The sequence below is a fragment of the Fusarium subglutinans genome (assembly GCF_013396075.1).
Source record: "Fusarium subglutinans strain NRRL 66333 chromosome Unknown NRRL66333_c0000018, whole genome shotgun sequence".
In the NCBI taxonomy this organism is placed as follows: domain Eukaryota; kingdom Fungi; phylum Ascomycota; class Sordariomycetes; order Hypocreales; family Nectriaceae; genus Fusarium; species Fusarium subglutinans.
Genome location: NW_023502081.1, coordinates 477,254 through 501,035, shown reverse-complemented (window position 1 = coordinate 501,035; position 23,782 = coordinate 477,254). Strand labels below are relative to the sequence as shown.

The following is a 23,782-nucleotide window of genomic DNA, read 5'->3' as shown; positions in this document are numbered from 1 at the left end:
GATGTCCGTATGTGCTTCTTCTGACCCCATCGCTCTTGGCACCATGACTGGCAGGATGCGGTATCCTTGGAGACTAAACCGCGACCAGTAAGCTGGAACCAGAATTGGCTGTCTTGATGGATGAATTCTTGAACTACCAGATATACAGAAGTTGTCTGCAAGGAACCAGCACTCGTTGTCGTTGTTCTTCCCGCCAGCGATCGATCGTCCGGCTCGTGGAGAGGATTCGTGTCGAATCGACTGTCAATCAGAGTCTCAGCAACTGGACTTCCATGCGCTTGGAAGCCCAGCATGTTTGGCATGCAAGAGTCGAGCGAGTCAATTGAGCTTAAGTCGGGCCAGATCCCAGACTCTGTATAAGGCTCGGTATTGAGCATTCGTTGTGTGTCGACTGAAACCCCCAAGTTGTGACGGCCTGCCAAGGGCCAACTTGAGCGCCACAACACAATTGTGTTGTCGCATCGAGCTTGGGGAAAAAAAGGGAGTCGAAGTGGCGTCAGACGTGGTACAGAGGATGATCTTAGAGGGCTATATTAACTGCCAATTAGACCAGTCAAAGGAAGTTATTGTTTAGAACTTGTTACAATGCGCTATAGGCACCGGGATAAGTTAGTGTGTACTTTACACTTGTGGACAGCGAGCTTTTACACATTGCTAGAAGTCCCACGGATATCGGTAGACCACAGCGCTTATTGACATTCTTGGAAACTAACGCTAACAGCAGCACTGGCGAAGCCAGTCAAACAAAGTAGAGCCTTGAATGCCCATGGTAGATACAACCAACACGGGCTCCAGAGGCTGAACCATCCAAGTTGTGAGGAAGAAGAACCCATTTAACCCATGCAAGGGCCACATGGCAATTGCCTGGGGTGCTGAAAAACAAGGGTCTCTATCAGGCTTGTTATAGGTGGAGGTTTCGCTGGGATCAGTCGGCAGAGGCGCATGTTGAGGTTCCATTGCGATGTCCATCATCCGCCGGGGTCACTCTCGGATGCAGATTCACGATAAGTGTATTTAGTTATTAATCCCAATCGTCTATATTCCAGTTTTCCCTGTCATACCAAACAAATATCCTCCGCTCTTAAGCCATTAAACCATCAATATACACATCTAAACCTATTCTATTGAGGTCTTGGGCCACTGTTTGCCCGTCACTGTAGTCATTTATAGTTTTGCCCTTCGAGTCTTACCCGAGTTTATCACTCCTGTTGGCCTCGTGATTTTATCCTCACTCATTTATGGTCTTGGAGCCTTCATTTGCTGCTTCGATCTTTCGTACTCAACCCCGTGTTTGTTCTTCATATGTCTTCGAAGATTGCCCTCATACTTGTCCCTGTGAGAGCAGTATGGGCATGCCAATGGTTTCCTAGAGAATTGTCAGCCAGTCACCCATCAGCTAGGCCAGTACGTCGACGTACTCATTATCACCCGAAAAGCCCTTAATCCATCTCCAGAAATCTTGACGGTCTATCTCGGTGTCGAATAGCAACTATGACCGTTCAAATCAGTTTCGCTGTCTTATTTTCTGTATGAGTCTCACTTACGTCTCCCAGCTTTTCCATATAGAGCTTTGTATCTTCGACACTTTGGAGAAACCCCCATCTGATGTAAGCTTCAGCAACAGCGACAATACCACGCGACTCTGGATTGCGAGTGTGCTCTACAGCTCGCAGTTGTTGGATGTATGATGAAGTCTGTTTGCACTCCATCCAGGCTGGTGTTTTATTCTGCCATGAGCGACGCGATTTGTGGTCTTTTGACACTATACCAGAGCCGGCGAGCCGGTGCCAAAAGTTACAGTTGTCGCGGATATATTCTCTGACAACCATGAATGTAGGTGTCTCTTGTAGGGCGCTGGCGCAAGATGTTGTTCCCGGCAGGGCTGTATCACTCAATTCCCGGGCGTAATCGGCGATGACCTTGGGATAGCCGGCTGATTGACCTGTTGGGTCTCTGAATGCTGTCCAGTTCAGCTGTTCCGTCATGTCGAAGGTCTGTGATAGAATGGAGCCCGAGTCTGACCAGGCCCGATAGTCAGTGTATGACTCGTTGCTTGGTGCATGCAAGGGAAAAGCATCATTGAGTAGGTCCGTCAAGCTCTGGGGATACTGGCTGACGGCTGCGGAAGTGTTTGCCACACCGTTGTTGACTTGCTTGTTATCTTGCCACGCATACTGAAGCGGGACGAAACCTTTCCCCATGACATTGGAGAGTTCTTGACCTCGCTGGTCGCCATCAAATGGCTGCGTGCTGCTAAAATCAGGAGCAAGTGGTGGTATTGCACTTTGGTAGGGGATGGAAGACACAGGAGACGCGCTCCTACTGTGGCCGTGAGTACTCGCAGATCGCGCCAAAGGCTGAAAATGAACAGTATTAATTGCTTCTGGCCACATCTGCACGGCCAGAGTATCAAAGGCCTGTCGCTCGTCCTCTTCCTTGATTGCATCACGCCATGACCGGAGGCCGGCTGGTATGTCGATCTGGTTGGCTTCATTGCAAGCACAGAAAAGGCGAGCAATCACATATGACAAGCTACAAAAGGCAAATATCGCGACTAAATCGTCATGTCTCTGGCCAACGACGGTATGGCGGAAAGCAAACACTCCTTCATAGCAAAGACCTTGAGCACCATCGTAGCTCTTGCGTAGGCTCTCAATTGTCGGCGTATTTAGAACCCGAGAGGCATCGACAAAATGATCCCAGAGAATCTGCATTCCGTCTCGGATAGTTCGAATAGAGGACCATGCAGCGTCTCGGGCTAGGACGCCCTCATCGATCGTGGAAGGTGGTGCGTCCGACGTGTCGGTCTCCGAGCGCGTTTCGCAAGCGTTGCAGCTAAGGTCTAACTTAGCAGCAAGACTAAACCAATTCTTTGAAGTTCTCTTGATGAGTGGGGGATCGGTCGTATCGAGATAGATGAGACCAGCAAAGAGTCCATCAACCTCCACAAGAGCGTCGTCCATCATCCTAGTGGGGACCAAGGACAAAGGGTTTGTGTTGTCAAGAAGAAGAGAGGAAAGGAGGTGTCAGGACAACATAATGGTTCGCCAGATGCCTTACTTTATCTACTTGGTCCTTTCTTGTTGCATCCACTTATTCACCCACTGAGCTTATCACGGAGTCCCATTCAGAACAACGTCGACCCCAGAAAGAATCTGGGTTAACCCATGTAACGGAGTGACGGAAAGTAAGATCTGTCATGGTTCCCGGCACTTGACCATTCTCAATGGGGAATGGCAGAAGATCCCGTTGGTCGTTGGATTCGAATTTTTTCGGATGACAGGCCGGCCCCAGAACCCGTCGACTCATTCCGTAGTTTGCATGAACGTTCAGAGCAAAATAAAAAGCAAAACTCACCCGTTTTTCGGTCAATTCAAAATTAGTGCATCTTGGGCGTATCAAAAATTCATCACTGATGGATCAATGATCAATCAGTGATTACATTGCGATTGATCGACATCAATGGTTCCATAGAATAGCAACAGTATTTAGAGCCTCTCCAAGCCATAAGTGTTTTGACTCGAGATCCGAACATAAGATTCCAGGGCATTGCTCAATTGTATCTTCGTGTTCAACGCGCATTATCTCCCATAAAAATGTCATCGCAGATCACCCAAATTGAGAGCCAGGATTCGGGGCACGAGAAGTCCTCAAAACAAGGTGAGCCGACCCGTCAGTAGTCCTAGTAACTGTGCTGACAGCCTGGCGCAGCATCACCAATGCTGCACACCTGGTTGATGGAACCAAGACACGTCGAGGTCTGGTCATCAGAGCGTGCAAACTTCAAACCAATCAGGAGCGCGGCAGGAACGCGAATTCGATCCCGAAATTATGATACCCACCTACTTTCTCTGTTGGTCGAGCACGAATTTTTTTGTTGAGTCGGACATGAATCAACGTAGGACTTTGTGTGCTTGTTTTGAGGCCCTCCTGGTCCTTGCACTGAGCAAGGAGTGACTACGCCTTAACAGGGATGGGGTTGGTACGATAGACTGGATGGACTTGACAAGATAGACTAGATGGTACTCCATATTGGGGTTTCGAATGCTATTACTTAGTCTCTATTGGACAGCCGAGTGTGAATATTACTTAACTTCTATCTCTGACTTGCCTCATAATTAGTTCGCCATGCGTCTCAATGGATGAGCCTCCGTATTGAACACCCACTCATCCAAACTAATAACCTCCTCATCCTCAAAGATCAGATAAAAATACTTCAACGTCTCTGCCATCCAAAAACTCTCCATGTAGTCTTTATGTTTGATCTCTTCCGCGTCAACATCCTCCACCGCCGCAAACGCGTTATCTGTCTCAGTAGCAGCGCGGATCGCAGTCCACATGTTCCAAGCAATGTCGCGAAGGTCTTCTTTGCCGGTGATGCGGTAGAGATAAAAGATACTCTCAATTGTCTCTGGTCGCAGGAGGTACGATGCTTCTCTTGCGCGGAAACCGAGAGGCTCCTTTTTGTAATTTGGTTCGAAGGCGCAGGGCTCGAGGGTTGGACAGCGTTCGACTTGCACGATTTCTGGCATGAGGCCACTGGGATATGCAGCGTAGGCTTTCGCGCAGCCCCGAGCAAGTTTCTCGCCAATGACAACGTGGTCATCGCGACCAAGAGCTCTGCCGCCGAGGGCGTACATGCCTCCAGCGAAGCAGGTCAAATGCTGCACGCCCGTACTCAATCGCGACTCCTTGACTCGGGGAGGGAACGATGCTTCGCCCAGCATGAGGACATCATCTTGATCGGGCAGCATGGGTCGGAACATCAGGTGCTTGATGCCAGCATCTGCAGCAGCAAGGTACATCTTCCCATACTTGGGCTCAAGACCCTGTAAGAGAACGTATTCCTTGATGAGATACTCATACAGCGAGTCGCCGTTAGCGCCCATGCCAAACGTGTCGTCGGTAACCTTGAATCCGTTCTCAGCGTTGATCTGAAGAGGCCAGAGTCCTGGAATGGCGGTCTCGTTTTGCGTTCTCTCAAATGCTTTGGTGATGTAATCAATGGCGTCGTAGTATTTGGGGTTGCCGGTCTGTTGCGATAAACGGGTGAACTCCATGGTCATACTACCCAAACTGGCAGCGCTCTGTCGCGGTTCTGGATGGCCTTCCCCTTCTTTTAGAGTCTTGAATCTGATCGTGTGTGGTGGCATGTGCTCCGGATTGTCGAAGGTGCCATATAAAAGATCTCCCAGCTCAATCGCCTTGGCCAGCAAGGCACTCTCTCCACTGAGCTCATAAGCCGAAAGTAGACCACCAAGATGTCGAATCGTAGTTTCGAAAACATTGAATCCATCAGCAGTCGGGATATCCCAATCCATGCGAGTCACAAAGTCAACAGCTCTGTAAAACTCCCGCTTCATGCCCATGATCCACAACGTGTCGAGATTGTCGCAGATGGTCGCAGCCCACCCACCAAAAGTATCACGACCCTCCAAGCTCAAAGGCTTCAATTCATCGCTTCCCCAAGCATACTTCTCATAAGCCCTCCATGTCTTTTTGAATGCTTGCTTAATGTCTTTTCGTCGTTGATCCGCGGTCTCCAGCTCCCGCTTTCTCAATTCGGGGTTGGAAAAGTCGTGCTGGATACGTGGTAAATTGGCTGGCGATCCTCGTGGGGGCTTGGCCATGCTGCTGATGGTCAATGGATACCGGAGGGTGTGTTTGCTCCAGTCATAGCTGCTGGGGATGAATTGTATGCTGGGGCCTGATATTTCGCTGAAAAGGCAGTAGAATACGAGTACTGTGATGAAGAGTGATAATAATGCCCTGGACGGGGTGAATGGCAGACCGACGCCCATTTTGATAAAGTATAGCACTCAAGAAATACAGAAACAAGAAAGAATAAGGAATGATACGGTGCCAATTCAGGTCACCATTGGAACTACGGAGCGCCGAGAATGTTACTACTTAATGCCGATCGTGAGAAAGATGAACAGGTAAAGAACAGTCCGGGCCAGCCAAGATCTTATAACAACTAAAGGGATCGGGAACAAGGATTCGAGACAAGGAATAAAACACTTGATTCTCCACATGCTGACACGCAAGCTTTAGCTTCTAAGAATAAACATAATCTGCAGACGCGAGATGCGCAGTCACTTTTACCGTCTTTAGTGTCCAAGTATGACATATCAGGTGGAGGAAGGGATATGCACGGCCTGTTTCTCGTATCCCTCACTGAGAACAGGGCGATTTTCAGGGGTGCATTAGCTGTTGTGCCCTGAAAGCCAAAAGCCAAAAGTCAAAGCTGCTGACGGGCTGAAACCCCCTGATTAGCCTCCAGCCAAGGGACAGTTCATGATGCCACGGATGATTTAGATGAGAAAAAGCTTGGTATTGCATCGCCAAGATTGGACCAAACGATTTTGAGATTGGTGCTTTTACCGGATGTGAATCTAGCTTCCGACGATGTTAAGGTTAACTGAACATCATTTGTGGCGGTGCTGGTGCTGCTGTCAAGCCACATTTACTGACTTTGCCTCACCGCCAAAAATGTCGAAAATTCTGCCACTCTTCCAGCTCTGACAAGCGCCGACGATTAATTCTTTTGCATCTCGTCGTACACACAACACAACCAGCCAAAATGTCGTCTATGCGAAATGCCGTGGCCCGACGCCCTCACAGAGAGCGTGCGCAGCCTTTAGAACGCCGAAGGCTCGGTCTTCTCGAGAAGCACAAGGTTTGTTGAGCCCCCAACACCCCCACCGAAGCAGCTTTTGACGATTGCAGGATTACTCGCTTCGAGCCAAGGACTTCAACAAGAAGAAGGCGCAGCTCAAGAACCTCAAAGATAAAGCGGCCGAGCGAAACGAGGATGAATTCTACTTTGGTATGATGTCCCGAAAGGGGCCGGGCTCGAGGGTCCAGGATGGCAAGCGATGGAGCGGAACGGTCGAGGGCGATCGAGGAAACAAGGCGATGGATGTTGAGACCGTGCGGCTTTTGAAGACACAGGATCTTGGATACATTCGAACGATGCGACAGGTTGTTGCGAAGGAGGTCGCGAGACTGGAAGAGCAGGTTGTTCTCACACGAGGTTTCGACAAGCTTGACGAGGATGAGGACGATGAAGACGAGGGCAGCGACTCGGAATTCGACTTCGCGACCGTTCCGTCAAGACCTAAAGAGCCCCGGAAGATTGTATTCATGGACGATGAAGAACAGCGCGAGGAAACAATACTGGATCTCGAAGAAGATGACGCCGACAAGACATTTGAAGGATTTGACGATGAAAAGAAGAAAGAGGAAGAATTCGAGCGCGCAAAGGCCCTCCGCCGTCTTCGTCGCCAATTGGAGAATGCGCGCAAGAAGCTCAAGGCCCTGACAGACGCAGAGGGTGAACTAGAGATCCAGCGCGCAAAGATGGCCAAGACAGCGACGTCGGGAGGAACTACACGCAAAGGAAAGAAGATCATGGTGCGGACACGGAAGCGATAAAATATCATCAATGTTCATTTGGGGCCTTGGTTTGTCATTTCGTGTTCAGTTCGTTACGGCTCGCTAGCTAATAGATACCCTTCAAAACACCATGGGTTTATGATACAGAAGAAAGAACTGGCCGCACTCGAATTAAAATAAATGTCCATATCATGTCCGTGTCCGTCATTAATACTTTGATCCTACGCACTTGTAACAACCCTTGAATGCGAAACCGACGCATTTGAAGCTTATTGTCAATATCCAGATGAAGCACGTAAACAGGCCCTTTACGATCTTGACGATGACGCGGATCAGGAAGGGCAGTTTATCCTCCTTCTCTCGCGGTTTACTTTTACCCAAACTCTCATCTTGGCTCTCAACGTCAATCTCAAATGACTCCATGTGGCGCTTCTTTCTCTCATCGCGTTTGCCGATTTTACTCAGGCGCTTTTCCTGCTTGGCTGTGAGGATGAGAGGAGGTGGTGGTTCAAAGACTTCCATTGCGGGCGTGTTCTTCTCATCGGCTGACGCGACGAGCAGAAGAGCTGTGACGGCGACGTCGACGATGAAGTAGGACTCTATCTTTGCAGCGATGCCAGTATCGATCTCAAGCCAGCCGCCGCCTGTACCGTCGCGGGTGAGTTTGGCGAGATGTTGTGGTGATTCATTATGCTCAAGGGTGTATTCTACCCGTGACCAAGATGGCGAGCGCTCGATTGTGACGCAGAAGGGTGTTGCGAGGGAGGGATGTACGAGGAAGTGGTGAGAGCTGTCTTCGTCCCAGACGAGACGGGCGCATTCGCGCTCTGCTAGCATGACGGATTGAGGATCTTGAGCGCGCTCGATGGCCATTTTTGTAGCGGGCGTTGGCATGAGAAGAGCGACGAGGCCATCGTTTGGAAGATGACGACGGGATTCTTCTTCAAGAGTCGTGGTGAGCGCTTCTTGCCAGTGTTTTGTATCGGTGACTTTTGTGCCAGAGGAATTACTGTTGTGCCCGACAACGCCGCTGATGATACTGCTCGCTGAAGAACTAGCTTCAGGCTTGGGGGCTTTGTACGGTTTGTTGGGATCATGTCGTGTGAGAGTGACGTATGCCGAAGCAGACGTTGGATCTATACGGAGGTTGTAGAATGGCTGTGAGGCTGATGAGAGGCTGTACACGGGGGCGTCTTTCTCCTGAGCTAGTTTCATGCAGTAGACTCGACCCTCTGACGGTGAAGCTTGCCATCCGTTTGCGACTTTCCAGTAGTTCTTGAGCTGTTCATTCGAACTAACCGTTGGAATCAGTGGTGGTTCTTGTTGTTGGACATTGCGATGTGGCCATGTTGACTGTGCTGATTGAACGCTCATGGGACTTATGACTGGGCTCCGGACGGGGTTTCGAGGGGCTGACCCGGCTGGTGTTTCGTGGTATGTCTGACGGCTTATGACAGCTCTCGGCATTTGAGTTGGTTGGATCTCTGTGGGGACATAGTTCTGTTGACCAAGTGGTACTTCTGGGTTGTAAGCCGGGAAGATGGACCGTAAAGGCTGCGCAGTAGCTTCACCACCCAAAGGCGGCTTTGCGATTGAACTTCTTGATCGATCACTGCTACTTCTAACTAGGGTAGGACCCTGCGCAAAGCCAGTATCAGAACGTCCAGGGATCTGAACCGTCGGTCTAGGTCGTTGAACCTTTACAGGCTTGGGCGGTTCACTCTGCACAGGCTCGAACTCAATGGGCGTGTGAGCTCTATTCTGGGGTGTCTGTCGCCCATTTCCCGGCGACGCAGGTCTTGGTTCTGGAGTCATTGCCTGTGGTGTTGCAGCCCGTCGATCGCTGGGTGTAGGTGCTCGTCTGTCACTGGGCGTTGGAGCTCTCCTCTCGCGAGATTCAGAACGGCGAGGTTTTGGCGTTTGGTTCCGTGAGACAGGCGGTGGTTTTGACGAGTTTGGACTCGGGAATAGAGAGAACCCGCCTGGGGTTGGAGTCGACATTCTTCTGTATCAAACAGTATATACTTTCTTCCCAGAAGAGCAGGGGTATCAATAGAGAGGTCTAGGCTAGCAAGACGATGAAAAATGCCACTTGTGCTGCTATCGCTTCATGATCAAAACAAAATTGTCACGTAATAATGTTATGTTTCCACATAAACAGAAAAACAAGCATGAGAATTCCCCAGAATGGAAAGCATGTTGGTTGATATTATATTCTCCATGCATCGCACTTTTAAGCGCTCGCATCTTGGGACTAACACGGTTAAAAATAGCATCAGGGAGATGGACCAATTGGCGGGGATGTCACACTGCAGCAGGGACCTAAGCGCCCTGGAGGCGCGACTCTCGAGAGGGGAAACTGCAGCGCTATTGGTCGGGGCGAAAAGATTTGGGTTGGACGGGGAGTGTTTTTACTGGTCTCTGCGCGGGTGATTTGTGTGATATTGTGCGGGGAGTATAAGTCGGTAATGAGCTGAGGAGGGATTGAGCCTATGAAGATGATGTTAGAGATCATGGATTCTGGGAGGGGCTGGAGATATAGGCTCCCCCTCTAGGTTAGAGGTCTTATTTCCGTTTGACCGTCTGTGGCCTTGAAACATCGAGGTTCACCGCTTGATGCACGCAACCCTTTGTTACAGTTACATACATGAACTGCCGTTTCCACCACTAAAGACTCTGTTTGTGTTTGAGCGAGAAACAGATGCTGATGAATGTTTGATAAGCAGGCCTGGCGGCAATTGTCACAATCTGTCGGCTGGGTTGAGTAGTCTTCATGACGATCATGGGCATGAGGCTGTTTGGGAATCAGTCGGCAAGCATTAGATGCATGCTCTTAAACATTCTCGGCGTTGGTCCTCACCCTGTTGGGCTCCAGCTTTGCATACGCTTATCGAGTTGAACTGACTCTTTCGGAATGCCGTCTCGGCATTGGTCTTGATCATAGTGATACACTGTCCTATCCTCACATCACCTTTTATTCTTACAGCCCGCCAGCGTAGATGTCCAATACCCCAAAACGCCACAGATGCAACAATTCATTATCATTGTCCCTCGCCCCTCGGCCTATCCTTCGCCGTAAGTCCATGTATCCTCTCCCCCCTCTGCTCCATCTCCTTCTGTCTCGACAGCCGCACGTGCTCCGGCAATCCCCACCACTCCCGCATAAACTCCTCCTGGGCCTGTGCGACTCTGGCTTTTCGCTCGCGTTCGCGCTGGCGCTCTATTCGTAGGGCGAACCACTCCTCGCGTGCCTCGTCGTGTGCGGATTGTGTGGCGTGGAGCTTCATGCAGCTGTTCATGGAGCGGTGTTCGGGGCGGCAGGCGAAGGAGACGGTGAATGTGCGGCCGAGGGCGCATGCGGCGAATGCTGGGGGGGTGTTAGTGGTGTGATGTTGAAGTTGCAGTTTGGGGGGGTGAAGTTGGTGGTGGAGGGGGACGTGCCTTTGATCTCGTCGGCGCATTCTTTTCGGACTTTTTGATAGAAGATGTCTCGGACTTGTGCTTCTTGTGATGCGGACAGAGGTAGAGGGTTGCGAGAGGGGACTCCGAGCTTCTCCTCTGGCACCGGGGGGTTCTGGACGGCCATTGCGGCCATGGGACGAGCGCGTGAGGCTCGGAGTCGTAGGATTCGTAGATAGAGTACCCGTGGGAGTTCGGGGAGAGGTAAATGTGTCGTCGGGCGGTTCGTGGTGGATCGTTGATGGCGATTGAAGCTATATCGGACGAGAAGCTTGCGGGATCTTGAGAGGTGAGCCCATGAGCAAATGGCAGAATTGTGACCGCCTTCCACTTTTGGGTTTATCGGGAGATGGATTGCACCATGACCATCAGACTTTAGAAGAAGACATCACCAGCTTCATGGTGTTTGCAATCTGGATCATTGACCTATATCGCCTTTTCTATAATCTCGCATCTCACCGGGAGGGGTGATGCTTTGTTGTGACAGTATCGCTCTGTTCACCCGCCATGTCTCCAACATGAAGCACAAAGTGCCAGCGTGAACGCCCTCACTGCCTCAGGCGACACAGTAAATTAAGACCTTTATCCTAAGTGGTAAAAAGACTTGTGTAAGCTTAGTGTATTTTAGAAGAGCTTTGGACCAGTTTATTCTAATGCCCTAACTCAATGTCAGAGAATCCCCAGGCATCTTTAGGCAGCATCGTGGGATTATTGGTGCTGTCTCGGTTCCTGCGGCCTCAAGGAACCAGGACTTACTTAGATCATCATTGTTGTTGCACCAACATTGAGACTTTGCGTGTGTATCACCGTGAATTTAAATAACAAGTAGATTCGCTTGCCAATTCTGGCTCGCAGATGGTATTGCTACTTATTGTGTCATGGCACAAGCTGATCTGTGGTGTATAAACGACTGTCCTCACCTCCTCAAGTATCATCCCCGTTCGCAAGCTCATCACTCGCACCCAACCCTAGCAAATTTCAGCTCACGATATTTACATGGAATCTCCCGATCCTGACTCTCAGCCCACTGCCGACTCTTCTCCCCTTTGCGGTCTCCTCTCTGCTGTGTCCTCTGCCCTAGACAAGCGAGCTGGCCAAGACATGTTTGCCATCGGAGGTAGCGTTGCTGACGATGGTGACCTTCCAACAACAAGTAGCTCTATCACAATTCTCTGGGATAATAAAGACCAGAGGCGTTGTCAAGCTTTCATACTGCCACTCAGCGATGATCCTGTCATGTTGGGACTCTAAGTGTCCCGCTTGAAGAGTTGTCGAACCTTGCGCATACTGTCGCGGGCATGTCGAAGTGTGAAAGATGCGAGTTGCTTGTAGTTCGCAGCGCCAGACCCTTGACTCTGTGAGGCTTCTCCTGCACTTGCCTCTATGGCAATGCGCATATACTCTCGTCGATCTTGGCCATCCTGCCCGATGCAGATGATTCCCCCGCTGTATTTGAGGAGGAGAGCGTTGAGAATAAGACGACACATTCTACCATTTCCATCCGCAAATGGGTGAATGTTGACAAACTTGTGGCAGTACTTGCTTGCAAGTACGACAGGGTCGAACTGTCCTTGTTCGGTCGCCTTGATGTCGGAGTCAAGCTCATCTATCATATCACGCATTGCCCTAGGGACTTGACTGTAATCCATGAAGACATGAGAACCGCATCTCACGTTCCATGTCCGGTATTGGCCACTGTAATACTGCCAAGGCGTCCCATCGAGGTCGATCTTTTCTGTTAAGATACCATGAGTCTCGCTGATGATCTTATGAGACAAGTCCTTGCCCTTGATGTAAACTTGATCGATCATGTATCGTGCAGCTTCGGCATGCTGAACGATCTCTCGGCGGCTTCGTAGGACAGCAGCATGTCCAGCAGGTAAGTTCTTGTTTAGGAGATAGAGTTTGAGGTCCTGGTAGTCCGAGTCACGTTCGCTGATCTCTTCGGGAAGCTCTTTGCCTCGAAAGACATCTTTGCAGAGCTTTACTGTAATATCGACACCTCCACCAGCAACCTCGATCATATTGGACCCATAGACCATATGAGCGAGTTCGTCGGTGATGTACTCATCTAAAGCGGTCTCATTGTCCTTGGACTGCTTCAACCCGTCCGCGACATCAGAAACATACTTGCGAAACTCCTGGTGAAGTTGTTCGGGGCTCTCTTGAAGAATATTGTAGTCGTAAGCGTCCCATGTTTATGGTGAATGTTGCTTTGCTCAGAGTAGACGACATCATCTGTCTAATGTTCCGACCAAGATGCTGGTCCTCGTGTTGAAGTTCAAGACCTTCAAAGGGGCCTTGGGACAGGCTTTGTCGCTGATGGCTGGGCATCTTTGTGTTGCAGGAAAATATAAGCCAGTTGGGAGAAACTTGTTGTTTGACTGCAAAGAAGAAGATGATGAAAGGTTGAAGTTAAGTCAGATCAGATCGGGGGGGAGGGCTCCTTTTATAGATGAGACTTGACCAGGCACTGATTCACTGCCCGAAGAGATGTTACTTTGTTGGGCAGTGATTCATTGCCCTGAAAAATGTGATTCACTGCCTTGAGAGATATGATTCACTGTCCTGAGAGATATAACTTGGTGGAATGGTCTACCTGGAGCGAAGGTTTCGAAGGAACTCGCTGTTGCTTTCATCACTGTGAGTATGGAAACTTATTTTATTGCGGCAGACACACTAACATGAGTTTTCAGTACAGAAGCGGGCCTGTTATCGACGCCTACTATACTTCAGCTGTCATTGTCGCAAAGGTGAATGGGTCGTCTAAGTCACACGCAAACCCTCAGAGTGGAAGCGTGAGCGATGCAGAGAATTAGCGTTAGGAATATTAACCTTATCTGATCTTCCACTGAATAGAGCCTCACAAATGTTTAAGAAGTAAAGTTTATTGCATTAGTCTTCAATATAAGGTAGTTGACTACTGCCCAGGTTAAGCTTTAGGCTGCGAATACAGGCGATGAATGAGAATACGATTTCTTTATTCTTCCTGATATGAGCTTTTACCCAGAAGCTTTCACGATAACCAATACATATTTTTGAAAGCCCATGGGCTTTGCAAAGGGAAGATACCGAGAGTTATAAAAAGGATGTAATTGGATGTAATTATGTTAGTCTTCTTGATCTGTTGTGTCTTATAAAATAGCCTTTTGCTCAGCCAGACTTTTAAATCTTGGCTTTTGTGACTCGGCGTGTATGAGGGGAGAGAAAATATCACATTTTGATACAATTTGTGAAGTAAATCTGCAAATGTTATTCTAAGCTCATCCTAAACTTGCACCAAGTTGCCTAAGTCTTTTCATCATTTAGGATCAAAGTTCAATTTTCTATCCTCCCCTAGCCTGCCTAATTATTCACCACCGTCTTCTAGTCGGAAGAACTTTGTTTGACCATAATGAGTTAAGGTGAAACAAAGCAGTTTCACATGGCTATTGACTACGACCAAATTCAAGCTGGTGCAAGTATCTCATACTTTGGCATCAGTTCGTGTGACGACTTATCTTGCGATCAACTTGTATTGTCAAGAACTCATATGCTTTCTCTTCCTATACCTCTCCATTCATTCTTAAATTCCTTCGTTGTGAAACTTGGTGGTTTAGTCATCTTGTCGGGATGATACAGTACTTCAGGGTGTTCAGTGTTCGGTCAGGAACCGTCGCCTTTGCTCTGCGTGTTGTGTCGTTCTTCCCGTACATCATCCATACGTACCTGCATCAAAGCTTTAGAGCTCTTGCCTTACTTCTGATCTGAAGGAAGCTGTTGTCGCGGAGGCTTCTTGCCCATTGCCAAGTTAAAGCTCTTCAAGAAGGAGCTCCTCCAACCAAACAACACGACTTGGATGACTTGGGTTTCGTTTTTGCAAAGCTTTCATTTCCACCAAAGTATAGCAATCCACGCAAATTCATAGCCAAGTTTTGTTTCTCGCTATAAATCCCCTCGCAGTATCCATTCTATACGCATAGAAACTTGTCCTTCTCCCCATTGCGATTCTCCTCCCACGACTGTCAGTTCAAACTTCCGCCTGCGAACAATCATCACGCTGTTTCAAGCCACGATCGAAAATGTCGGGCACTGTGAAGGACTACCACTCATGGTTTAAGCATCCGGAGCAATTCTTATTTCAGTGGGTGATTGGATACGCCGTAGACGCGGGAAGCGACCTCTTCGGAAGATGGTACCATAAAGAAGGCTCTAGCTTCCAAATTCTCTCTATCGACATCGCAGATGATGTGGTGAAAAGGGGCGAAGTCGATAGCTTCCAGATTGGCATCTCTATCTTTGACACCGACCGTCTCGGAGACGCATTGGCGAAAGCTTCTGAGCCTGATACCGACCGTGTTGGAGATGCATCGGCGAATCCTCCTGAGCCCGGTGTCAACCTAGCTGCCAGCGTTATAGAGTCTCATCATTGGGTCGTCGGGGACAAAGAAGAGTGGGACGAAGAATACTCTCCCGAATTTGAGAATTTGTTCCGCTTTGGAAGAATGCGACACGTTCCGGTCAATAAGTTCGACGAGCAGATCAAGGCCATTATCCAGGACGGGAACTTCTTCCTCATCTCCCACGGGCCAGACAAGAGTCTCCAGTTCTTGAGAAGTTGCGGCGTGCATTTCAAAGCTATCGAAACTATCGACATTGAGCGGGCTGTGCACAAATTCTTCCGGCTCCGCCCTGCTAAAGCTGAACCGGTACTCAAGCGCGAGATGATCGAGCTAATGGGAGTCCCATGCCAAGATCCTGATTTGGCTGGAAACGCAGCACATTTCACTCTTCGTATCCTTCTCCAGGTTGTTTGTGGAGACGTGGACCATAATCCCCAGAAAGAGGGTGTCCCGGTGCACAAGTGGTCGGGGGTTTTGCAGAAGATTGTGGTCTCACCATCCAAGAAGCGAAAGTTGAGGGTGATGAGGACGTCTCCCCCAGATCCTTCAGAAAAGTAGCTACACACACTACTTCTTCTCGGTTGTCGTCTCCGCCCTTCACACTAGGGAGTAAGGTAGCGAGCGATGCGCCGTTCAGGACCCCTTCACATTGCTACGATCGTGTTATGCGGCAACACTTGTACAGGTTATCAGTGGGAAATAGGTACATAAAACATTGCGAATAAATTGTCATCAATCGCTACATCGTGTACTCTAACTGTGACTATTGGTATAAAACAAGTGTCAAAAAGCCGCCGCTGTTGTTGGATATATAAAATACTGGCAAAACAGAAACGTAACGCCACGCGCCAAGAGGCCCGACCATTATTCCCTCTTTACTTCATTTACTGCTGGTGATACGCTTGGGGAGGGTAAGGCTGAGGCTGAGGGGGCGGCGACATTGAAGCAGGAGGAGGGTGGGCGTAGTTCGTCTGGCCATCGAGCTCACTTCCGTAATGCTGAGGAGGAGGAGAAACTGCAGCGGGAAGAGTAGAGTAGTTGGTCTGACCATCAAGCTCACTTCCCTGAGGTTGAGGAGGCTGTTGGTACTGCTGAGGGGGATACTGTCCGTAGTTCTGCTGGCCTTGGTACTGCTGGTCTTGAGGAGAGTAGGGTGCAGCGGGAGGAGGATAAGCGCCTTGTTGTTGGTATGGGCTCTGAGCAGGTTGGTAGGGAGAGGGAGTGCCTTGAGGATACTGCTGCTGTTGTTGAGGAACGAATTGGCCTTGGACAGGCTGTTGCTGGTATTGCTGCTGGGGGACGCCCTGAGGTTGAACGGGCTGGACCATGGGTTGACCTTCGTTGATCTTGGTCTCCATTTGGTAGTTGTTGTTGGGTGAAGGAGAGGCAGCGAGATTGACAGCGAAGCGACCTTCCTTGCGACCACGAAGGAACATGACGAGGGTCCAGACGAAAGTGACAATGAAGAGGATCCTGGAAGTCAAATGTTAGTCAACATTGTCCGTGACTCAAGAATTAAGACAACTTACCAGACGAGGGCACCGAGGCCCGCGACGGCAGCAAGCATAGCCAAACCAGACTTGAAGAGAATAACATTCTCTCCATCACGCTTAAAAATGTTGCAAGTCTTGCTATCCGTAATACTTCCATCATCAACACAGCCATAAGCGTTAACAGGAACGACGTATTTAGCACGTCTCGCGGCAGTGGCAGCCCAAGCCGCAAGCCAAAGAACCATCATCAGTGCATCGAGACTTAGAACGGCGATGATGTGATATGCGTTTCGAAGACTGGGGATTTTCTCTGTGAAGACCGTGTATGCGATAACGATCCATGAGATGATTGCCTAGGCGTGTTAGTGGTGTTAAGATGAAAGAATACGAGTGAGGACGTACAATGGCGAGAGATAGAGCTTCTTCATCGAGAGTAGCATCGTGCATCAAACGGCCACAAAGACCAACAATAATAAGAGAGATGAGGAACTGAAAGCCACGAATTATGACAATCCAAAGCGGTGTCTGGAGAACATGGTTGCTCTCAACCTTTTCCTGAGTCTGTTCCATAGTAACAAGCAGTATAAGTGATAGTGTCAAGCCACGAGAAGCAGCCAAGAGATGCGAAGTGCTAGTGTAAGGGCCAAGACGAGTGTTCGCTGGGGAGAATGATTTATGGCGCACCCTTTTTTCTCGGCTCTGGGGGGAAACACAACAGCCTTATAAGTTATAGGTACCGTTCACTTACAAGAAGCCCAAGGCAGATTTCGAGGACGAGGAACCCTTGCAGATGGCGTCGTTAGCGTCCTTCAGCCGCACCTCAGCTTGCCCATTCGGGATGCCTCGTTGGCGCCGTTGGGCTCTCTCGGGGGACAGGCCATGGTTCTGGGAAAGAATTGTCCGAATGCTAAGGCAATACGCGCATTTACCAAGATAATCATTTATTTCAAGATGCTTTATCTAATTGTATCTTGTTTTCAAGAGTTGAGTATCGTCGGCAGTTATGCGAGTATAAGTGTCTAGAGCCTTGGTGGTCTTTAGTTTAATTGACAACAAACGAAAACAGGGTCACAACGGTACCACCCTACCTAACACCCCTGCACAACAAGGCACGAAAAAGTCAAACAGACAAATGCCGTTAAGGCGGAGTGGCTTGTGGAAATTGAACTGGAAAAGTCTGGGCAGTGCGACAAGCCACTTGAAGCTATTGCTCCTTAAAATACTCACTGAGGCGTTTCACTAGAAGCAACGGAGTTTCTAGCTCAATTGCTAGATAAAATGAGATTTATCGACGAGTGATAAAGCTTGGGTTAGGAGAGTTACAAGGCTCGTAGGCCTGAGAAGAGGCGCTTCCCAGTTGAGCATGCTGCGCGAGATTTGGTTCGAGGTGCAGACCCCTGTATGGAGGATTTCGCTAACCAGCCCATGCCGGTGTCGATCACATGGATAAGATCTCCCGACAAGCTTCTTACTCTCACTCAACCAGGGCGTTTATCTTTTTTGTCGAACAAGCTAGCTCGTCGTAAAGTGGTCAATAAAAGGTGAGATTTGTGCCTCTTTGGGAGATGTAAGACGGGTGAGGCTTGTCTTATTGGAGAGCTGTGATGGGAGAAATAGCTAAATGCGGAGAGTGGAGATGGCACATGGGCTGTGCTTGTTCAGCCGTTGGAGCTAATTTGTGGAGGGGCGGAATGGGAGAGGAATGGCAGGGAGAGCGCGGAATTGGAGGATGGGGGAGATTGGAGAGGATACGCGGGAGCCACTGGAAGGGCGCATTCAGCAAGATTCAATTAATAATACAGTCATTGTAGCAGCGTTGAGGAGTACGAGACTGCCTCGCACGATCAAGCTACAAGGTATGTGGCGGTTATCCTTATGCTGTGAGATATTGGTATCTCTGAAGCCAAGAGTTCGTGTTTCTACTTGCATCCCAGCCTAGACACCCGCCTGCTACCCGTGGTCAATCTACAGGGGCCCAGGTGAAACAAATCACATCTATTAAGTGCTTCAGAATGATGCTATAATGTAAAGGACTCATACCAAGTCCACTCATGACAAAACGCCTTCACCCGCCGCCCCGCTTCATATGATCCAAGCCATCCCATGCCCAGATATCTTTTTCGCTTTTAGTTCTCATTCGTAGTATTCATATCGTCATCACCGTCTCTTTACTGCTCGTTAGGTCCCTTAATCAAGACCTTAATCGCCTCTCCCTCCTTGACCTTCTTGAAAGCCTCCTCAGCCTGCTTGAACTCGACAACTCCAGTGATGAGCTTCTTGACATCGACCTTGCCGGTAGCAACAAGCTCAACAGCGAGGGGGTAATCACCAGCGCCGTAGCGGAATGATCCGCTGGCTGTAGCCTCCTTGATGCAGAATGCCATGATGGGGAAGGTAATGTCGGCCTTGCCCATGCCGCCCTGCACGTAGCTACCGCCGTTCTTAAGGACGTGGATAGATGCTTGGATTGAAGGCTCAGCACCGCTGGCGTCAATGACGACGTCAGCGCCTTCGGGGAGATCAGCGAGCTCGCAGATGTTCTTGGCGTTCTCCTCGGGCGCAATGCGCTGAGAAGCGTAGACGTGGGTGGAGGCAAAGTCCTTGGCGAAGTCGAGCTTGCTCTGGACGATATCGACACTGACGATCTTGGAGGCGCCGTAGGCCTTTGCGACAGCGGCGCAGAGAAGACCAACGGGTCCAGCGCCCATGACAACGACAGAGTCACCGGGCTTGACGCGCGCCTGTTTGACGATGTGCACAGCGACAGCGAGAGGCTCAATCAGAGCACCCTCCTGCTGCGAAACATTATCAGGAAGCTTGAAGCAGAAATCCGCAGGCGCAGTCCAGTAGCCGGTCAGAGTTCCGTGGTAGGGTGGTGTAGCGGCAAACACCATGTCCGGGCAGAGGTTATACTTGCCCGCGAGGCAGTTCTGGCATCGTCGGCAGGGATAGCCGGGCTCGAGAGCGACGCGGTCGCCGACCTTGAGGGTCTTTACTTTGGAGCCGACCTCGACGATGGTGCCGGCGGACTCGTGGCCTAGAACCATGGGGTCCTCGACGACGAACTTGCCAATGGAGCCGTGGACCCAGTAGTGCACGTCAGAGCCGCAGATGCCGGTGTAGTTGACGGCGACGAGGACATCGTGTGGGCTCGAGAGGGTGGGTTTGGGGCGCTCCTCGAAGGAGACGTCGTTGGGCTTGTTGAGGACGAAGGAGAGGTTCTGGGGGATTGTTAGTGAGACGTCATGAGGGGCCATGATGGCGGGGTATGATGTGAGGGGGTTGATGAGTTGGGAGGACGTACGCTGGCCATTGTTGCTGTTATTTGGTGAGTAGTTGTGAGTAATTGTGAGAGTGTGGATGAAGAGATAATAGGTAAAGAAGAGGAGGTGAATTGAGTCGTATGTCGTGGGATGATAAAGTAGGTTCGTCACTCGTACGGAGTAGCTCAAAGTGGGATGTCCTGTCTTATATGGATCACAGTGGAGTTCAACAACACCGTCACTATCACCAAGCGCAATTGTAGAAATAGCCTGAACAAGAGATCTCAATGATAAAAAAAAAATTCAGATCATGGCCGAAATCTGCTGATGAGGGCGGCGGCTCATATACCCCGACCTCATCACATGGTCCCTCCCTCATAGCTCACTAAATACCCGTCGAGTTGACATGATGGCTACACCCCCACGGTTTTTACCCTCGCCAATCAAGAAGCCATGATATCGAGACCACAAGACCCGACAGGATTTCTCTAAATATGGGGTGCCTGTCATGACGGGAGCGCTTGAGGTTCTGGTGCTGAAGACGATGGACACTTTAGCCAGAGCATTTAACCGCGCGAATGGGAGGGGGAGAAATGGTGGAGTGGGATCCGTCGGTAAGAAATAGACCGGGAAAAGCTCCAAGGCTATTTTATAGCTCTGAAGCTACTCCGTAGAGATCAGTGGATATGGTCATGGCATTGTTGGATGATCAGTCAAGCAAAAGCGTTGTGGTTCTCAGATCATCGACTCGGATCATGATATGGCTTAGCTACCGGCTCATTCCCGCTAAAGACAACGCAGGCTTCCAGGCTTGCATCCGGAGCTTGGAGCAGTCACTTGATCATCCCTCTCACCTTCAAAGCAATTTATTAGCGCGGCAGGTGTTTAGCATGATGATCCGGCGGAATCTGTGTTCCTGCGTCAGCTTCTCGATCAGAATTCCGCTGCCGGCGCGGAGCTGCGGCATTGGGAATAGCGGCCGGGTGGTGGATCCGGGCCGGAGCGGGGAGTCTCGGCGATGTGCGATGGGCAACATTAGCCGGTCTCCGCTGAGTGATTGAGCGTGGGAAGTAGTTGGAGAGGAATTAGCACAGGTTCCTCGATACCGTGGCATTGTTTCGCGGATCTCAACGGTTTTAATATCGAGGGCCTTATCGGTTGGCGGTCGCAAATCCTAGGTCAGGTGTGACATGCTCGGAAAGAGGGTTTGCAACGAAGCTGTGTCTCTTTACGACTGTTTATGATCAAACAACGTCACATAACACATCACATATGCTATCTTAGCATTGAGCGTTAATGCCGATCTATTACCACCACTATCGCGCTATCATACAACAGCCCCATCTTTTACAAGTGTCCCAGGGTAGCCACTCCTTCTTCCCAATCCATCTAGTTGAGGTTATAGTGCTCCTCCTGGTGGCTGACAGAAGAGTGTCTCTTGGTTGTGCTCTCATGAGGATAGTCGTGCGCAATGATAGGCTCTCCAAGATGCTTCTTAAGGGCAGAAGGAGGGGCACGGGTAGCATCAAGAGTGGCGCCGGGAGACTTGTGCATGTCGTTCTGGTAAGAATCTGTATTGCTTAAAGTGATGTTAGCCTTGAACTACATCGCGTGTATGAGGAGTAAACTTACGAAGTCTTTGACTGGGATGAGGGAACGCCAGGCACGTTCTCTACCAGCGAGTTGATCCTGTCGCCTGTACGGACACCCTCGGTCTGCTGGTTCTGGTTGCTTGTTGCATCGAGAGGAGAAATGTTGGAGTTGGAACCAAGTTCTCGCTGGTTGGTCTGGTTGATGTTGTTGAACGACTCGGCGTTATTTGAGCCGGTGTGGTAAGTCTCTCGAAGAGAACCAGTATTGTGAGACTCTTGGTGAGACCCATTGTTGCTGTTCTCAGTGTTGGAGGGGACCAATGTCTCCTTGATCTTGTTCACAAGGTCTGACATTTTGTTCAGGTATTGAGTGTCAAAAAAGTAGTCTTGGAAGTCAAGTGAAGTAAGCTTTGATATAGATTGATGGTCCCAATGGCAAGACTTCCATCGAGGACACGTCTCTTATATGCATCTCATCTTCGCCTCTTACTCTCATCTACTCAACACTTCCATCATTCTTCTCTAATCAATCAGCCCTCTCATTCGACAGCTCGGCTGCTGCGTCATGTCGAAATCGTCATGACGTCGAGTGATCGGCAGCGGCTCCATCACAGAGCGATAAGCATATTCTAAACCTAAAATTAGCGCTCCATTCTCTTGGTTTTTGTTCCTGGGGCTATTAATGATAACCCGGGTGACATTGGCCAAGCCTTTTGGTCGTGCTAAAAACCCTGGTTCGGAGGACATCATGCGTGGGGCTAGAATCTTCCGCGGATGCAGCGCCGAGATATGCGGTCTTTTTGAGGGTATGAGAGGGATTCCATGTTGGCTATTACGTAGATGTGATTGTTGTTCCTCGGAGTGAGAAGCTTATGGGTGTTGAAGCGTACCACGTAAGCTCAGGTACAGATCATGATGGAGATGGATGGTCGGACTGGTTGCACAGCAGTCACATGTGATGGCGCAATCATCAAGGCGACTAATCAGTGCTCACAGTTCAACGACATCGATTACATACTCTGTCATATCAATAAGATAATCACCTCTTATACATCATCCAGTACCCAGCTCCCAGAGCAGCAACCGCCCCAGCCCACGGCATAACAACCATCACAGCAGCTACAAGATTACTCATAGCCTTCTCCTTCACAATCCTCCGTAGTTCCGCTGCCTCATTCACCCAAGGAAACTCCGTCTCCGGCACAGGCTTGTCCAAAAACTCGCAAATGGGCTCCCAGCCTTGACCCATGCGATACTCTAGCAGCTGCTCCTCGGGCACCATCTCGCGGATTACACGATGATGGCGGTCATATGTTTCTCTTGCGTTCTTTCGAGCTTCTTCAACTGTATCTGCTTGGAAAAGTCCTAGCATTTGCTTTCGCGCCGCGGGGCCTGCTCTAGACCCAAGGAGCGGTTCAACGAATTTGATGGAGAACTCGGCGATTGGGTTCCAGAGTTGTTTGAGAACACTCTCGTCAACGCTCTTGAACCAAGGTTCGAAATCCCGAATTACAAGGATGACTTTAGCATCGGGGTACGTCTCAATGAGCCGCGGTGCGTAGATAGAAGCCACATCAGTGGTGGCTTCACATTCTCCCCAGATCTCATCCCACTGTTCACGCGTGAAGGGCTTTCCAGTGTATGTCGGAAGATTTGGAAATGACGCGTCTGTTGCACGCTCAAGATTCTTCCAGGCTTCTTTGTCGTCAAGGATTTTGAGGCCGTGGAATACGTCTTTGTAGCCGAGAACAGTGAGAGCCTCCGCCATGGATGCTGTGCCTGTACGGGGGAGGCCAAGACAGAGGACTTTCATGTCTCGTTTTGGCTTGGGAGCTGTTGTATCTGACATTTTGAGGGATTGGTAAGTGTGAAAAGGTGTGAGTTTTTTGGGCCTTTGACTTGAAGATATTGAGTGATCCCCAGACCGCAAATTGAGCTACGCTCAAGTGCTTACCATGCGTCACGCTAACGCGTCAGCGTAGGATTTCACAATTGAAGGTTCAGGTTAGAAATTACTATGTAATACAGCTCTACGGTCAGTCCAATTGAATTTGATCCAATGGCCAGCTTTGTTGTTTTATGCATTGCTTTGCAGCTGAGAAGCTCCCCCTTGACACCACCTCCGACCATCCGGGACGGAATTTCGTTCCACTTTGCTGGCATTTATCACATTGAACACAATCACTTTGATCATC

At 49.7% G+C, this 23,782-nt stretch overlaps 11 protein-coding genes across 11 annotated transcripts; 2 read left to right on the top strand and 9 right to left on the bottom strand.

Moving 5' to 3' along the window:
* Nucleotides 1-1,236: 1,236 nt before the first annotated feature.
* FSUBG_2188 (uncharacterized protein) lies at nucleotides 1,237-2,966 on the bottom strand (the record flags this gene model as incomplete). Its single annotated transcript, XM_036679935.1, has 3 exons — nucleotides 1,237-1,366; nucleotides 1,419-1,489; nucleotides 1,545-2,966. The coding sequence occupies 3 exons, from the start codon at nucleotides 2,964-2,966 to the stop codon at nucleotides 1,237-1,239; spliced, it is 1,623 nt and encodes a 540-aa protein (XP_036542464.1).
* Nucleotides 2,967-4,118: 1,152 nt separating this feature from the next.
* Nucleotides 4,119-5,801, bottom strand: FSUBG_2187 (alpha-mannosidase 1a; the record flags this gene model as incomplete). Its single annotated transcript, XM_036679934.1, has 1 exon — nucleotides 4,119-5,801. One exon carries the CDS (start codon nucleotides 5,799-5,801, stop codon nucleotides 4,119-4,121), a length of 1,683 nt encoding a protein of 560 aa, XP_036542463.1.
* Nucleotides 5,802-6,583: 782 nt separating this feature from the next.
* FSUBG_2186 (u3 small nucleolar RNA-associated 11) lies at nucleotides 6,584-7,437 on the top strand (the record flags this gene model as incomplete). The annotated part of the gene is made up of 2 exons (XM_036679933.1): nucleotides 6,584-6,679; nucleotides 6,730-7,437. 2 exons carry the CDS (start codon nucleotides 6,584-6,586, stop codon nucleotides 7,435-7,437), a joined length of 804 nt encoding a protein of 267 aa, XP_036542462.1.
* A 168-nt stretch (nucleotides 7,438-7,605) lies between these two features.
* Nucleotides 7,606-9,399, bottom strand: FSUBG_2185 (uncharacterized protein; the record flags this gene model as incomplete). The annotated part of the gene is made up of 1 exon (XM_036679932.1): nucleotides 7,606-9,399. The coding sequence occupies one exon, from the start codon at nucleotides 9,397-9,399 to the stop codon at nucleotides 7,606-7,608; it is 1,794 nt and encodes a 597-aa protein (XP_036542461.1).
* A 1,294-nt stretch (nucleotides 9,400-10,693) lies between these two features.
* On the bottom strand, nucleotides 10,694-10,984 carry FSUBG_2184 (cytochrome c oxidase biogenesis; the record flags this gene model as incomplete). Its single annotated transcript, XM_036679931.1, has 1 exon — nucleotides 10,694-10,984. One exon carries the CDS (start codon nucleotides 10,982-10,984, stop codon nucleotides 10,694-10,696), a length of 291 nt encoding a protein of 96 aa, XP_036542460.1.
* Nucleotides 10,985-12,104: 1,120 nt separating this feature from the next.
* On the bottom strand, nucleotides 12,105-13,191 carry FSUBG_2183 (uncharacterized protein; the record flags this gene model as incomplete). The annotated part of the gene is made up of 2 exons (XM_036679930.1): nucleotides 12,105-13,017; nucleotides 13,091-13,191. The coding sequence occupies 2 exons, from the start codon at nucleotides 13,189-13,191 to the stop codon at nucleotides 12,105-12,107; spliced, it is 1,014 nt and encodes a 337-aa protein (XP_036542459.1).
* Nucleotides 13,192-14,918: 1,727 nt separating this feature from the next.
* On the top strand, nucleotides 14,919-15,797 carry FSUBG_2182 (QDE-2-interacting protein; the record flags this gene model as incomplete). The annotated part of the gene is made up of 1 exon (XM_036679929.1): nucleotides 14,919-15,797. The coding sequence occupies one exon, from the start codon at nucleotides 14,919-14,921 to the stop codon at nucleotides 15,795-15,797; it is 879 nt and encodes a 292-aa protein (XP_036542458.1).
* Nucleotides 15,798-16,123: 326 nt separating this feature from the next.
* On the bottom strand, nucleotides 16,124-17,302 carry FSUBG_2181 (uncharacterized protein; the record flags this gene model as incomplete). Its single annotated transcript, XM_036679928.1, has 3 exons — nucleotides 16,124-16,712; nucleotides 16,769-17,085; nucleotides 17,135-17,302. The coding sequence occupies 3 exons, from the start codon at nucleotides 17,300-17,302 to the stop codon at nucleotides 16,124-16,126; spliced, it is 1,074 nt and encodes a 357-aa protein (XP_036542457.1).
* Nucleotides 17,303-18,900: 1,598 nt separating this feature from the next.
* Nucleotides 18,901-19,989, bottom strand: FSUBG_2180 (d-xylulose reductase A; the record flags this gene model as incomplete). Its single annotated transcript, XM_036679927.1, has 1 exon — nucleotides 18,901-19,989. The coding sequence occupies one exon, from the start codon at nucleotides 19,987-19,989 to the stop codon at nucleotides 18,901-18,903; it is 1,089 nt and encodes a 362-aa protein (XP_036542456.1).
* Nucleotides 19,990-21,384: 1,395 nt separating this feature from the next.
* Nucleotides 21,385-21,941, bottom strand: FSUBG_2179 (uncharacterized protein; the record flags this gene model as incomplete). The annotated part of the gene is made up of 2 exons (XM_036679925.1): nucleotides 21,385-21,574; nucleotides 21,628-21,941. 2 exons carry the CDS (start codon nucleotides 21,939-21,941, stop codon nucleotides 21,385-21,387), a joined length of 504 nt encoding a protein of 167 aa, XP_036542455.1.
* Nucleotides 21,942-22,626: 685 nt separating this feature from the next.
* On the bottom strand, nucleotides 22,627-23,436 carry FSUBG_2178 (uncharacterized protein; the record flags this gene model as incomplete). Its single annotated transcript, XM_036679924.1, has 1 exon — nucleotides 22,627-23,436. The coding sequence occupies one exon, from the start codon at nucleotides 23,434-23,436 to the stop codon at nucleotides 22,627-22,629; it is 810 nt and encodes a 269-aa protein (XP_036542454.1).
* Nucleotides 23,437-23,782: the final 346 nt, after the last annotated feature.